This window comes from Heteronotia binoei, chromosome 9, assembly GCF_032191835.1.
Source record: "Heteronotia binoei isolate CCM8104 ecotype False Entrance Well chromosome 9, APGP_CSIRO_Hbin_v1, whole genome shotgun sequence".
NCBI lineage: Eukaryota > Metazoa > Chordata > Lepidosauria > Squamata > Gekkonidae > Heteronotia > Heteronotia binoei.
In genome coordinates, this window is record NC_083231.1 from 32314405 (window position 1) to 32331178 (window position 16774).

The 16774-nt window shown below is 41.2% G+C and overlaps 1 protein-coding gene across 1 annotated transcript in view; it reads right to left on the reverse strand.

Moving 5' to 3' along the window:
- MTMR7 (myotubularin related protein 7) overlaps positions 1-15132 on the reverse strand; it is a 47724-nt gene extending 32592 nt beyond the window's left edge. The window contains exon 1 of the mRNA XM_060246412.1: positions 14475-15132. Within this exon, the coding sequence (XP_060102395.1) occupies positions 14475-14498 (24 nt within the window). The 5' untranslated portion in view covers positions 14499-15132. The remainder of the gene's footprint in view (positions 1-14474) is intronic.
- Between the last annotated feature and the right edge of the window lie 1642 nt (positions 15133-16774).

Sequence of the window (16774 nt, forward strand, 5' to 3'; positions counted from 1 at the left end):
GGGATTTAAACAAATCTACAGTTGCCTTTTGCCAAGCTAACCAAATAGCTGTTTGGAGAATTTTTATGAGTTCAAATTGGATTGGCTTCACTTTTGCCAGATTCTCATGCCTGTATTCAAGCTTGTCGTTGCCCTGATCTGGACTGAGAACAATTCTGTAACAAATGAGTTAAGACAAGTAAGATGAGAACCTTGGGATCTGACCCAATTTAAATACACACACGTATACACAAAAGCATGATTCATGGGTTTCTTGGCTAGTTCTTATATGACCTATGTCAAGCACTGGCTGCACAAGCAGAAAGCTAAAAAAGAATTTTAAGGAAACATTTTCTAATTTGGCCTCTGGGAACTATTTTTATGTATCTCGCAGCATTCCCAGTGGAGAAATGAGCTGTGCTCCAAAGTCACCCTTAAGGCTTCTTGCCAGGTCATCCAAGTACTTTAGGCCAAGAGGATACGCTGAAAAGCAGATACTCGTGCCAGAGAATACATTCAAAAGTGGCAGCCTAGTTAGACACACAAATCCCAATGCCCAGGAGGACTAGGCCTCTTTAAGCTGTTAATAGAATTTGATATACATCTACCAACTGCTGTTCAACTGATTGATTAAAATAATTTTTGCCATTGTTCAGTCACACAGTCAAGTCTGACTCTTTGCGACCCCATGAACCAAGTCACGCCAGGTCCTCCTGTCTTCCACCATTCTCCGAAGGCTGCTCAAATTCGTGTTAGTTACATTAATAACGCTGTCCAGCCATCTCATCTTTTGACGTCCCCTTCTTCTTTTGCCTTCTGTCTTTCCCAGCATCAGGATCTTCTCCAGTGAGTGCTCCCTTCTCATTTGGTGGCTAAAGTATTTGAGCTTCAGCATCTGACCTTCCAGGGAGCAGTCAGGGTTCGTTTCCCTTCGGACTGACTGATTTGATCTTCTTGCAGTCTGAGGGACTCTCAATAATTTACATCTTACCAAAACCTTAATATAGATTCCTTTTGAAATATTGACAGAAGATTGTTCAGAATGTAATAGAAAATCTAAAAGATGGGCTTTCAGTCTTACAATGAACAACAGCTTGTTTTATTCTAGCACAGTACCACACCAGAACCAAAATAGCCACAAAACTGGAAAAGTGTGCTCTTACCCTATAGCTGTCCCTATTTAAATGTCTCGAAGCAATTAAAATTTCTGTCACTGATAAGTCACCTTAAACTTTAGTTAATTAGTCTGTCAATGAAATCTTGAGCCTCAGTCCTATGATACTAGTCACATAAAAACATACAACATTCCAGAGCAGGTTTTCTAGAGGGACAGCACACAGAAATTTTCTAAATAAATAAATATTATAGGTGAAGGTGATATAGAATTCAGACTAGAGACAAGCCTAATAAGGGCATGTTTATGTACCCAGGACTTCCACAGAAGAAAAGGTACCTCAAAATACAATATTTTCAAATGGCCAGTAACAGTTGTGTGAATCCACCATAAGTAGGCTCTAGTTAGCCGCTTTTTATCAGCCTTGGTTGGATGGAGCAGATCATGACACAAAAAGAAGGGCAAATGGCAACCCTACAATTGAGAGTAACTTGATGTATCACACAGGGAGCAATCTAAGCTTGTCTACTTGGAAGCAATTCCCGTTTTATCCAGTGGGGTTTATGCCCAGGGTAGTGTTCTTAGGATGGTACTGATAATCACCGAAATGAAAATCCAGCACACAGTTCCTCTTCATGCCTGTCTGGAAGGCACCCATGTTCATTAAAAGCCAAATGCTTTGGATGGGCTAGCTTTGTAAGGTATGAAAATACATTAGATAGTTCTCATCTTCAAAACTGAGAGCACTGTATTTTCTTACACACTGGGAACATAATGATACTAGCGAGGATGAGATATTAGAGTTCAGATTAATGAGCATCAAGCCCATCAAAAAGCGATAACCTGCTCAATAAATTATCAGTGACAAAAGGATCTATTTAAAACTGTGTCTGTCCACCATGGTTTATTTTTTTCCTAGTAAATCTTGGATGCTGTAGTCTAAAAGAAGCATAAAGGAATAGCCAAAGAATTACTGCAACCCCTTACATGGTATAATAAAGTAGATGCAAAAATTCTATTTTAAGCCCACCATTGCTTGGAGTGGGGGCAGGGAGACAAAAATAGAAGTTTAAACAGTATGCAAAATTGCAAACAGATGTTAAGCACTTTTACTCAGAGAATAAACTTGAACACTGCCCTTTTGAACAAGTTAGCTGGGAGGTCATTTAAGAAAAGCATGTTATAGTTAGGGAAAGAATGGGCCAAATTATTACTTGGGCTGACTTCAGAACAGAGAGATAGAGAGCTATGTAAACATATGGTGAAATTTGGTATCTTGTTTGATCTTCCAACACATCATGAGTCTTTAAATATGCGTCCTGCTTATTAAAATAGTCAACAGCCCCACTGCCCAACTTAGCTGAGCTTGTTGGGGCTTGGGAGCCAAGCAGGGTCAGTCACAGAGGGTACCTGGATGGGCGATGGCTGAGGAAGACACAGGTTGCTACACAGAAGAAGGTGACTGCCAGGGCTTTTTTTGAAGCAAGAATTCCTTTGCATATTAGGCCACACCTCCCTGATGTAACCAATCCTCCTGGTGTTTACAGTAGACCCTGTAAGAAGAGCCCTGTGAGCTCCTAGAGGATTGGCTACATCAGAGGTGTGTGCCCTAATATGCAAAGGAGCTCCTGCTACAAAAAAAGTCCTGGCAACTGCAAACCACCTCTGCTCATATCATGCCTGATTCTCCCTGTGGAAGGAATCACCATGAGTCTGTTGCGACTGGAAAGCACATTCTTCTTATCATTAAACGAGTCAGCCATTGCAATGGGTTTAGTTTCAAAATACTGAATGCCTATTGTTTTTGTGACAGTCCTTCTTTTGCACAGCTACAGTTTCCAGGTGGATAGTAGTTAGCCTTTTCTCCCAGAGATCATAAAAATATGCAATACTTGCAAAGAGAAATACTCTTAACGGAAAAAAAAGATACAAATTCTATTCACTTTCATAGAGTCTTATTAATAACAATGACCACACAAAAAGAATTTCGTGGCTCCCTGATGAATCTGAAGTAATGAGAACTACCTTTGTAGAATATACTATGCTAAATTCATCTCTCTCTCTCATGCTTTCCATACATAACAGTGATACTCATTTCTCAGTCAAGAATAAAGATGATTTTGAAAGTTTTATTTTCAGTTTTTAAAATATAGAAATAAAACTATTACAAACTACAAAGTTCTGAAATACAAGCTATTATAAAACATCAATTATACAAGCTCAAAATTAATTTCTCATTCTAGACAGGAAAGCATTCCATTTTCCAAATTTATCAGACATTTGGTCGTGTAGTAGAAAAGTTCGTTTACAAAGACAAATACATTCTACTAATTTATCCAATCCTCTTTCTTCGAGATATGTTGTTCTTCCAATTCTAAGCAAAAATTAGCCTTGCAGATGTTATGGCATTAAGGACAAATTCACAAATAGGAATTCAACATGATTTGTCATTGCTAGCCCCAAATAGCCCCTTGGTATATTTTTGCTAATTTATAGGGAGATAGGTGCCTTTATACACACATATACATCTTTGGCAGAAAGGTTTACTAAGAAATAAATATGGAAGTTTTGTTCAGTTTTAATATAACACAGAGTCAGAACCTGCCTTGGATCAGAATTAGAGAGGGATAGAACCTTTTGCTTCTCCCAGAAGGATTCTTCAACAGAGATCCTCCAGCACTCCACTCAAGGCTCCAAGTACATCAGGGCCTCAGAGAGGAGCTCCAACCTCAACATGCAGCAGAAGACTCCACCTAGGAGACCAACAGAGAGGAAGAAAAGGGAATCTCCCAGTTGGATCTGCAAGCCTGCACAGCTCCTTTAGTCCTTTCTGGAAGCCCAGCAATAAAAAAAGACAACTGGCCAAAGCAGAACCTGAACCAGAAGGAGGAATGTATGCCTGGCAACCTAAGGTATCCTGTTACCTGGCTCTCCTTAGGATTAGGGCTTCCAGTCAAGCAGTGGGAAGAATGGGGCCACCTATGAGTCTCATTGGTTCATGATTCCATAAGATTGGCTCATGATCAATCTGGGCAGATATACAACTGAGCAGGTTCCAACCCTACAGGACCACAATTACCTACTTTCCAAGTTCCTGATTCTGTGGACAGCTCCTGCACAGATCTCTTCTCAGCAGCCAGCCTTTAAACTTTTGACTGACCAACAGCACCAGACAGTGTGGAAACAGGGCACCTACACAACTGAGGGAGAATAAAACAGGCTGAAATTAACAGTCTATATGCCTTCACTGAAACAGGGATTTGCTTTTTGCAAAACAGCTCACCTGCTGCACACCCCTCCAAAAAAAGAGGCCATCATTTTGGCAATAGGGGAAGGTCATATAAACCTGAAACCATTTGCCCCTTTTTCCATGGTAACCACCACTTTTAAAAATACCATCAGACAAGCAGTATGCAACACAATTGTCCTCCTTTTCACAGCAAGATCTTTGCCAAGAGAGAATTCTTTTGTAGAGTACTCTGTTCTTTCAAAAATCACACTTTCTGAAATGCCACTTTCAGGCACAAAAACCAATCTCCACATACTCCCACTTATTTCCCAATTGTGCTTTTAGGCTTACTTTTTCACCAAGCAGAAAAATGCCATGGCTTAATCCATCAACATGGTTTAATTGTAGCACAAACTTTTGAAAACTACAGCCTATATTTTCTCAGATGCATTTTCTGATGTACACACAGGCTGAATTGCAGGAGAAACCAAGTTAATGTGACTTAAATTAGAAATAAGACCCCCCCCCCAAAAAAAAGACACCTGCTGTAGTGGGAGAAAGCAGCCCCGTGGCACAGGGTGATAAAGCCGCAGTACTGCAGTCGAAGCTCTCTGCTCACGACCTGAGTTCGATCCCAGCAGAAGCTGTGTTCAGGTAGCCGGCTCAAGGTTGACTCAGCCTTCCATCCTTCCAAGGTCAGTAAAATGAGTACCCAGCTTACTGGGGGGGGGGGGGAAGTGTAGATGACTGGGGAATGCAATGGCAAACCAGCCCGTAAAAAATTCTGCCATGAAAACATTGTGATGTGACATCACCCCCGAGTCGGAAATGACTGGTACTTGCACAGGGGACTACCTTTTCCTTTTTTATAGTGGGAGAACTTACAGAACTTAGAAGAAGAATTGTAGATTTATTCCCCAACCTTCTCTCTGAATCAAAGACTCAGCAGCTTACAATCTTCTATATCTTCTCCCCTCACAACAGACACCCTGTGAGGTGCGTAGGGCTGAGAGGGCTCTCACAGCAGCTGCCCTTTCAAGAACAACTCTGTGAGAGCTATGGCTGACCCAAGGCCATTCCAGCAGCTGCAAGTGGAGGAGTGAGGAATCAAACCTGGTTCTCCCAGATAAGAGTCCACGCACTTAACCACTACACCAAACTGGCTCTCTACTACACCAAACTGACTCTCTTAGAAGCATGAATGCATCAGAGTTATTGCTGGATGTTAAACATTCGTTGGCTTGTAACAGCTAGTTCAGTCTTTAGCCAAGACACAGATTTTGCAAGAGGAAAGCTACAAAATTATTTTTTAACAACAGTTAGTGGTTTCAAGACATGATAGTTGGCCATACGGCAGCAGAGTAGTTGAAATCAGTTGCAGCCAACCTTCCAGGTTGGGTAAATGGGATTACGCATCTGGTAAATAGGATTTACACATCTGATTAAAGTGAGAAGAAAACCAGCTACTTGGACTCAAGTCTTTACAAAGTGAGACCAATGGAAAATTCCCTACTCATATTAACTTCAGGAGAAAAAATTAGGAGGAAAAATTATCTGTCCTCAGCCAAGGCGATGAGTGATGAGCAAAGGGAACACAGCTGGAATGCAATTGGAATCCAACAGGCAAATTCATGCTGTCCTTTTCCTTAAATGACCTCAAGCTCACATGGTTAGACTCACGCTTCTAACTGTGAAAAGCTATGAGATGGAAGAGACCAATTATGAGATTTTTTTTTTCTAGCGTGAAATGCAAAAAGTAGGACAATGGGAACTCTGTAAATGAGTGTCCATAACAGTAATCGTTCGCTACAGTTTTGGACCACAGGAAATCTGATAAAAGAACTGAAGCTTCCCTTTAACACAGTTTCAGTGGAAACAGATGATCCTTCCAACTTTTGAGTGTCTTTTCAACCAAAAGGGGGGTTTTTGTACAACCGTTTACAGAACTAGAAGTTTGTTTATCAAGAATGGAAATAGTGAAGAGAACAGAGGATTCAGACTAGGATGGTGGATAGCACACAGCTACAATACAATCTAGTGTGAAGACTTGCTATTAAAGTTGGGTGTGAACATCTATCTTGGTTGCATGGTTTTGGGTGGCATGGTCTGCAACTTTCAGGGCACTCCTAAGTACTTCCTTCTAAGCCAGGGGTGTCACACTCATTTGTTACAAGGGATGGATCTGACATAAATGGGACTTTGTGGGGCCGGCCATGCATGTCATGAAGTATAATGCCAGGTAGCAGAGATATAAACTTTATAAAAGACATAGACAAACACAAAGATTTTTTTTAACTTAAAATACAAGCATGCTTAAAAGTCTTGCAGTATTTTGTTTAAAATTGAACGATGGTAGAATAGTAGCATTTGGCAACTTTTAAAATAAAACATTGAGAAAAAGCACAAGGATCACAGCAGAAACTAAAAATATAAAATGCTTTATCTAGAAAAATAAGAAATGGCTGGGCATTGCAAGCTTCTCTCCTTCCCCTCCCCCCGCCCCACCATCTACTCAGATTGGCAACGGCTTTCCAGTGTAATATCCCCCTTTGGCTGTGGGTTCCCAGGGCAGAGTACTCACTAGGCAACAGTCTTCATATCCATTCAGCAGAGACAAGCTGGCTCAAAGCATCAACCCTTTATTTGGAAGGACACAACTCCAGGAAGCAACAACTGGCCATAGGAACCCTGGGAAGTGAAACACACTGCAGCACAGACAAACTTGCAAGGAAAACATGGAATGGGCCAGACATTTGACACCCCTGTTCTAAGCCCATTGTAACTCTGCTTAAGACTGTACTGTTCATCCTTTTAGGACACGGTCACCTGCATATTCATAAACAATATCTCCCATTTTCAGTACTGTAAACATTAGTGGGATCCATCTGACACATTATTTTACACACCACACACAGCTATTTGATATTATTAGAGATGTTTGATTACTAGTCAGTTTGGCTCTAATAATCACAGAAACTGATCCCTCAATGAACAGTTCATTTGCACTTTTCGGTCTAAGAAAACATCTAGCACACTTTTCTTCAAGGGCAAAAGGGGTTTTTATCACTAGATTTACCCTAAACGTGTGTCAAACAAAGGACATAAAACCCCTTGCAACTTAGAACACATTCCAGCACACACTCTAATTCCATTGAGATCAGTGAGGATTAACTAGATATAGGATCACCATCCCCTAGTTCAGATTGTCTTCATGCGACAGGATCTGTGGCGCTGGTTCACAGAACAGATAGGAAAATTAATTATTGCTCAAGAACAGCATGCTAAATCCAGATTTGTCTTTAGAAAACTGAACACAGTCCAGTGCCACCTCTCACACTTTAACATACTAATTTTTTTTCAAAGCTATTTTCAAGAAATATGTTATAGCAAATACTCTTGAGGTAGTCTTCTCTATGAAAGCTTCAGAAGCTACATGACTATTGTTTTTTTCGGATTTATAGCTGCTGTTCTGCACACACTCATGTTTATTCCCTTGAGATGCAAACATTGGAAGCGGACGTACCCACGAGGATATAAAAAGGCTATTATTAGCATTTACCCAGAAGCTCTGGAAGTCTCCTCAGGAAGAATGGATCATTCATCTTGTATGCATATTGAGAAATCCAGTGTACACATGCTGAACTATATGGATGAGTACAGAAACAGCCTGAATGAAAAACATACTGTAGGCCTCTTCACACACATACTGAGCTATCCAGAAGCTATTTTCCACAGCACCTGATTCTCCACAGTGCTAATCTAGGTTTATCTATCACATTTTTATTCATCCCTTCTTCTAAGGGACTCATGGCACTGTTCTGGTTTTCCCCTCTGCAATTTTATCCTTATAATACCATTGTGAGGTAAATTAGCCTGAGAGAGTGTGACTAGCTCAAGAGTACTGAGTGAGTTTCATGGCCCAAGCTTCCAGGTCCCAACCGACACTCTAATAACTGCATCACAGTGACTGTCGTATGTGGCTCCAGCGTGTGTGTTGATCTTAGTGAGGCTGATAAACAAAATTTAAGGCAGCACTTGGTTGGTAGCCTGCCAGATAATTGTGCAATTATCACATTATCATTTGTTGACTTTGTAGATTTCTGAGAGCTTTGAATCCATGTGGCATTTTTGCATCACTAAATATACTCCTTTAACACATTGTATATCAAGTGAGGACAACTATGGTTATATTAGAGACTAGGACCTGACTCAGCATCAGTCAAACTACAGGATTTTTTAGATCTGTTACAGCTACTTTTCAGGTTCTCAAGCACAAGCCTTGCTTGAACTAACACCCCGATATATTTATAACTGCGGATGTCACAAACTCATGCATCCACTGCACAAATATGGATGCAGAACAGCAACCCCATCCAGATGTGGCTGAATACTTCTAATCTTCATATTATCTGCACTGAGTTTCACTTTATTAGCCCTCAACAAACCCATGACCTGACCAGAACATCTGCAGCTATGACTGAATTAGATGACAAGGAGGAACAAATTGGGGAAAGGTGCACATTCATGACATATACTCCAAGTCTCTGAAGAACTTCTCCCAGTGGTTTCATATAAATGACAGAAGGAATAAGAGAGAGTCCTGTGGACAACTGCAGCATCAGTTCCATAGAGTACCTTTTGGAAACAGCTTCCAAGGTGGCAGTGGAACCAGTGAAACACAGTGCCTCCTCATGCCTCCAACAGTCAGGCAAACCAGAACTATATCATGGTCAATGTGTCAAAGTCACTCAGACATTCAAAATAAACTACATGTTTATACCCCTTTCCCCCACACACAACTCAGTCCCCAAACAACATTGAAACCAAGATTGAACTGAATTTAGAAAATCAGCATCAACCAGAAATATCTGCTATTGAGTGACATATTGCCCCAAACACTTCAGAGTAACCAAGTGGCATCCCTTAATTTAGACCCAACCCTGAATTTAGATAGCATAGAAAAGCTCATGGGGATCCCACTGGTTGGCCTCATTTCAGTCTAACTTCATGACAGATGAAAACATTCAATTTTCAGCAGGATCATTTTTGAATTGTAGAAAATCCTAATTGTGATATATATCCTGAATTCTAGCTGCTGCAGCACACAGCATTAAAATGCTTTTGTTCATATGAAAAACCTAGATTGTTAAAGCAATTTCAGCCACTCCAGAAAGTTACATTAGCAAACAGAATATCCAAAGTACTCTTGATATTACTGTATCATAGACATGGTACACTAGGGAAGAATTTGGCCCATTCATTGAAAATGAAATTAAATAGCTTTGCTGCCAAATCATGGCAGCACTTATATAAATGGAAGGTTTAACATATCTCTTGGATTAACAACCTGCAATTCAAACAAAAGGTCTCATCCATGTCTTTGGTATCATTCTGCTTTTTGCCACCATTGGCTCCCTCTTTTATAAGTTAGTGCAATTATTTCCAAAGTGGTAAAAATCTAAAAAGGTCTCTCCCCTCCCCCCTTTTTTTTTTGCAATGCTTGATTATGTCACTCAGGAGATGTTTCAATTTCTGGCTGCTTCCCCGGGATTTTTACTTTCTAAAGCACATTAATGGGCTGTAGTTATTGACTATCACTATGTATTTCTCTAATTAACTTGACTTCCTACCTGAAGACACTCTTAGAAGCTTAAAGATGGTATAGAATGCCATCATGTCACAACTGGAGACCCCGTAGGGTTTTAAAGGCAAGAGATATTCAGAGGTGGTTTGCCATTGCCTGCCTCAGCATCACTATCCTGGTATTCCATGGAGGTCTCCCACCCGGATACTAGCCAGGGCCAACTTACTTAGCTTCTGAGATCTGATGAGATCAGGCTAGCTTGGGCTGTCCAGTCAGGGGCAGGAGCCAAGTACAGTATGCAAATTATAGCTATTCTGCATTCATTCCTTTGGTAACTAATTAGTCACCAAATTAAATACATGATAGTGGTTATCACCTGCACAGCCCTTCATAACCTTGGACTCACCTATCTGCAGGACTACCTCTCCTGCTATGTTCTGTTGCAACAGCTTCATTTATCTGAGCAAAGTCTGCTGAAGAAGTCACCCTGAAAATGGGGGTGATCAACAGCTGCCCACACCTACTGTAACTATTCTTTGTTGGTCCTCCCTCCTTGTGGAATTGGGGAGGTCAGGACGGCTCCCACATTTACCTTGTTCCAAGGAATGGAACGGGAAACAGAAATGTTTTTTATGAAGTGCTTTTATGAAGGGAAGATACAGACCATCATTCATGATCAACTATCATCTATTATATTATAACTACTCATTTTCTATTTATTACAGCTGTCAAGCAGAACTTACTAAATTGCATAAAATTACTTGTACATACTCTAAATTTTCACTTTTAAAAAATCTATATTCTTTTTTCTTCCATATTCCATATCTACCATTTTATCCTTACAAATATATATTACCTAATTCTGCCTCTTGATCATTCTGTACTTTGACCATTCAACCCTAGCTTTGAGCTATATAATAAAAAATACATTCATTTTTTCTTGAAATTCTTAATTCTGTCTATTATGCAGATAAGATGCTAGTTTTGCTATTGTCGCGTACTCAGTTAATGTGCTTTTCCAGTCTGTCAATTCTGGACATTGTTCAGCTTTCCATTTAAAATCAAATACCACCCTTGCCACCACTTATTTTTCATTAACAGTATAAACAAAAAAAAAATATCCAGCTCTGTCCCTCCCACACCCAATTGCCTGCTCAAATTACTGCCAAAATATTTTAACAAGCTTTCTAATTTTGTAATCCTAGTCCTATTGTGTCATTTATGGATGTTATATATTGTCTGCTTGCATTTTTAAAATTATTTTGTAACCCACTGAGTCACGGTGAGAAAATCAGACCATAAATAAACAAATACATAAATAAAACTGGCCTAGCACCAGCAGTCAGGCAGAGTGAACCATAAAAGAGCTCTGTGTTCTGGGAGGTGAGTGGGGCTCTGAGGAGGAGGAAGAAGAGGTGGAGGAAAAGGAGAAAGATGAAGAAGTGTAAGCAAATCAGCCCTCCACTAGTGGGGGGGGGCAATTCTCTGGGTAGAAGACAGCACGGCAGCAGCCTCCCCCTCCTAATACTGCACATCACCAGCATCTCTTTCCAGCCAGCTGGCATATTTCCCACCATGCCTTCCTTCTCCACTGCTTTTCTGAGTACCATGAAGAAGCTGAGAAGGGGAGGCAGTTAAGTTTAGAAATCACACAAGCCAAACAGCAAAAGGATCAGGTAATGACAATCTAAAAGCAGAACAAGGAATTGCATCCTGGAGGCATCTGCTATGGTCATAGGTCATGTTGCTCACTTTCCTTGGAATGCCTCCTCCTCCTCTGCTACTAACTGGAAAGAGAGTCTGAAGTTTTAACTCTGGCTGCCTTTATGGTTGTCCTGGGGCTGGAAAAGAAGTACAGCAGAAGATTTATCAATGCCAAATGGAAAAGCCACCTTCTTTTTTAAATTAGCATATCTCCTCAGAAGTGGGAACTGTAACAAAAACATGGCTCCTAGCCACACATGGCTCAGTGAGCACTGGTAACCCACTCATGCAGCAACTTATGGGATGGCATCCCTTGTGAACTGCTGCACCCCAAGATGACATTTTTGTTCTTAGGGTCTGAAAAGGTAAGCTGCCATACTCCCTGGCAGGAAAGGGGGTGAAGCATGAGGGCACCCTCAAGGGGAATAGCAATGCAGCTATGGAACAGAGAGAAGAACAAGGTATGCCTCCATGGGTGACTAAGGAGCAGGCAGATGAAATGACAGAGAACACTGCCCTCCTTGGGGTAAAGGCCTCCTCTGGTGTAGACATCTCCAGGGGAGAAAGGACCTCCACAGGAGGAAGCTGGGTAGTCAAGAACTGGGTGCAGCCAGGAGGAGGTGGACAAAAGGCCCCAGCGGGAACAAGTAGGGAGGGGTTAGTTGGCTGCAAGAAAGAGACAAGAAGGAGAGCAGAGAGCAAGCCTTGGGCTCTCTGTAATCTACAGAGCTCAGACCCTTCCTGGGCCTGGGGAGATGGTCTTCTGAGCTAGGAATATGGCAGACTTCAGTCCTTGGAATGCTAGTAGTCTAGCTGCCTCAGGGTTTAACATTTCAATAAAGGTGAAGTGGGTGTAGCCTGACAGTATTAGTTGAAGCGGGTGGAGTTGATGGGTTATGTCTGTTAAGCGCAAGAGCTTGCTTTTATGAATGACGCACACACAGTTGAAGCTGAATGTAAGAAATTCCCTGATGCTGAATTATTTTTCCCTCTGGGAGAAGAAGAGAGACCTTGCTGGGGATGTAGGCCCTCATGTGTACTACAGCCTTTTGGGGGTCTTCAGTCCAGCATCTCATCTTTAGAGATTCCAGAACCCAAAAGGGGCTGGTCAGCAACTCACATCTCCTGCCTGCTCTAGGGACCCCATCCTATAACCTCTGACATTCCTGGTCCTTCATGTCTCCAAGAGTCAAAATGGTACTACAGAGGAAGTGTCCACCTTTCATTCTGCTTCTTTGTTTTACTAGGTGTTTGTCCATGCATGGTGGTACGCAAGATGTGCTATACTGGCTGTGAAACTCTCTCATTCCATTCCACCATTTGCACACTTTGCTAATGCTTTTGCCTATATGTGGCCTGCTTCTATCAGCAGATGCCAGGAAAGACACTCTATCTTGTTTTTACTAAATTATGGTTTAATGGTATTTTAATTGTTTAAACTGAAATTGTTTTAATTATTGTGTTGTAAGCCGCCCTGAGACACCTAGGTGAGAAGGGCGGGGTATAAATCTTAATATAAAATAAATAAAATATAAAATAAAAATAAAGACAGCAAATTGTGTTAACAACCCCAGAACGCTAGCTTATTGCATGATTCAAACCCATTTTTCCATACAAAATGTGTTACATCATGTATTCTTTACAAACACAAAAGACTAGCAGATAAATTTATATTTGTATCTTGCTTGAATAATTCAAGTTGGCAACTAGTTTGAAACTGTTTGAGAAGGAAGGGAAAATAACAAAAGAAAAGCTCAAAGGAATATTTCCAAATTTTAAAAAAAAGCATGAGGGCTAGAAACTTGTTAAAAGATAGATTAATACTGCTAGGTGCTACATTAAACACAAAATAATAGATCCTCTGCTCACTCAAATAAACCCATAGAGGCCAGAATTTTCATAACCCTAACTACATCCATTTCCTAAAATATTTTTTCTTTACTAATTTTTTTAAAAGAATGTTTCCACCTTCCATATGGTTACTGTTTTTGAGATTAGGTAGGGATAGTCTCACAATACTTACCAGTACCCACAGACACACGAAAAAATGTTTTAAAAAGAAAATTTCTTGCTAAAGCTTTAAAAGAGATCCAACATAATAAAAAGTAAGTTTAAAAAAAATACAGGGAACAGTATTGTATGCTCCCTTCACACTTCCAGTCCAGCAGCTAGAAGCGCAATGATGTAATATGTACCAGAAGCCATTATTTTAAGCCCATGTTATCATGATGAATAATAATCACCACAGAGATTTCAAAATCAGTCTAAACAACAAACATTTTCTATCACATAAATACAAAGATAACCTAAAGCAAGTAAATTAACTTTACCACTACAATAATGATCCACTATAATCGGATTTCTGTTTTGTTTTTGTTTGAATGGAAAATGTATCATACGCTGACTGTTTTTATACTATCAAGGTTTAGGGTGGTTCTTCTAACAAACGGGGGAAGGGGTCTAACTAAATTTCACAAAAATAAAACAGCAGAACAAAATGATGGGGGTGAAGAGGGGGAAAGGACACCTTTCCCCTTCTCTCCGAGATGGATGCTGCATTATTACCAGTAATGGATGAGTAAGCATAAAGCCATTCCTGACAACATGAAGAATGTCCCCATTTAATTGAAACAATTGCAAGCTTTTTTTTTTTTTTTTTGAGGAGGGGGGGAATAAATGGATTGATAACTATCTGTCTTCCTATTTCGATTTATTTTACAGAAAGGGATTCATTCAACCAGACCTGCCCCTCCAGGAAATGCCTCCCCCCCCCCCATTAACACATTAAAGTCCTGCAAAAGCCATCTTTGCCTGACCGCCTCGTCACAGCAAACATCTGTCTCTTTTCCTCGCCATGTACTAACCTTGGGCAGCCTGATGTACTCCATGGCGACGGGATCTCTCCGCAGGGGTTCTCCTTTCTGCCTCTCACACAAACCAGACAGGTGGCTGCATGGAGATCCGCGTTTGAGCAGACGAGCCCACGCAAGCCCTCCAGCAAAGCCGAGCGAAAGGAGACGGCAGGAGGGGGGCCGGGGAAAAGCTCATTCAGGCCCCTCAATAATGTGCCTCTGTTTTGATGCTCGCCGGTCAGGGCTTAGCTCCACCTCCTGCGGCGGCTGCCATGCTTCTCCTTGCAGCTTCGGCGGCAGGCAGAGCCGGAGGCCCGCTCGCTTTCCCCACAAATGAGAAGGCCCTAAAGCCTGACGGGTTCGAGTAGGCCTACCTCCACGCAAAGGAAGGGAAAGGGGGACCTGAAGAAGCGGCCCTTGCTTTCCAGGGACGGTGAAGGAAAGCAGCGTTTTTAAAAAGCACGTAACCTTTTCCAGGCTCTTTCCCTGTTTCCCCCTCATTTTTCTGTGCTTTAACAACTGACAGGTAGACAAAAGCTCATGAAGTTTCTTCTGGCATACAGCTAAAGCCGCAGTTAGAAGAAGAAGAAGAAGCTATTGGATTTGTAAGCCGCCCTTCACTCTGAATCTCAGAGTGGCTGTGTTATGTATGTGCCTTAAAATATGTACCACTTCCTGCTGGCTCACTGGAGCCAGGAAAGCAGAGCTTGGGGTAGTGGGATCCAAATACCTCCCGCCCTGCACCTATCACAGACCCCTCCCTGCCTGTTCGAATGAACCAATGGCAGGCTAGCACAGGAGATTAGCGTTGTATATAGGTTTGGCCCACAGGCCCTTAGTCAGTCTTTGTTGGGAGCAGCCTTGACCATGGTTTCCTTAATAAAGAGCTGTCCTCACTATGATCTCATCTCATCTCTGCAATGCTTTGAACCCACTATATTATAGGCTGACAGTCTCCTTTACCTTCCTCCCCCACAACAGACACCTTGTGAGATAGGTGGGACTGAGAGAGCTCTCACAGAAGCTGCACTTTCAAGGACAACTCTGCAAGAGCTATGGCTAACCCAAGACCATTCCAGTAGCTGCAAGTGGAGGAGTAGGGAATTGAACAGGTTCTCCCGGATAAGAGTTCTCTCACTTAACCACTACACCAAACTGGCTAGTAAATTTTCAGCTAACTAAACACAAGGCACCATGGTCTCCAAGCTAGACAAAAAAATTTGAAAAGATCATGCAATTTTCAACAAACATATGTATAAGTGTATTACAGTGCATAATAAGCAAACAAATTAAATGAAGTTACTGTCCATGAATGGTGAAAAACCTTTTCAGTCCAAAAACAGGTATTCTACAAATATAGTCCCATAAAGAGTGCTTTCCACTAGCCAGTGGGACTTCTCTTGAACAAGAGACAAGCTTCCAAATAGAAGTATCCCTGAGCCTGACTCGCTATTCAAATATAAGCAGTTTCGTGTCTTCCTCAAGAGCTCTGTCCTTTTTCAGCCTAAAGATACTGGTGAAGCTTATGCTCTGTGATTTCTGGAGGCTATGGCGTTCCATTTGTAAGAAATTTCATTGAGACACTAATTGAGAAAGAGAGAAATCCCATTGGCTAGTGAAAGAAAGGAGGAAAGTACTCTTTATGGGACTATATTTATAGAACATCTGTTTTTGGACGAAAAGGTTTTTCACCATTCATGGATGGTAACTTCATTTAATTTGTTTGATTATTCTACACTGTAATACACTTATTCATTTGTTTGTTGAAAATTGCATGGTCTTTTCATTGTTTTTGTCTAGTAAATTTTCAAGGCACAGCAGCCCTGTTACTTCTAGGGTGACCTGGTGTAAAGGACTCCAAGTCTGTTTAATAGCAGAAGTGTGGTGCAGTGGTTACAGTGTTGGATTAGGATATGGGAGACCTAGGTTCAAATCTCCACTCTGCCATGGAAGTGTGCCGGGTGACCTTGGGCCAGTTGCTGTCTCTCTACCTCCCACGGTTGCTAAGAGGAGGATGTTGTAAGGTACTTAGTGTGGCTACAAAGAAAAACAGGGCTCCAGTAACATACAGGAGAGAGGGTTTTGGAAGGGGTTGTTTTTTCCCTCCCCTATGCAACTAGCTGAACTCTGCTCCACTTCCCTCTTCTATATGTAACATTTAAGAGCCATGGCTTCCCTTTTAACAGATCACAGTAAGCATTGCTCAGTTTCATGCCTTTAATTTACAAACAGAGTATATTGGGAATAAGTTACAGGTGTAATTTCAAATTTTCCCAAACAAATCTAAAAATCTTCAACAGCAGACATTCAAC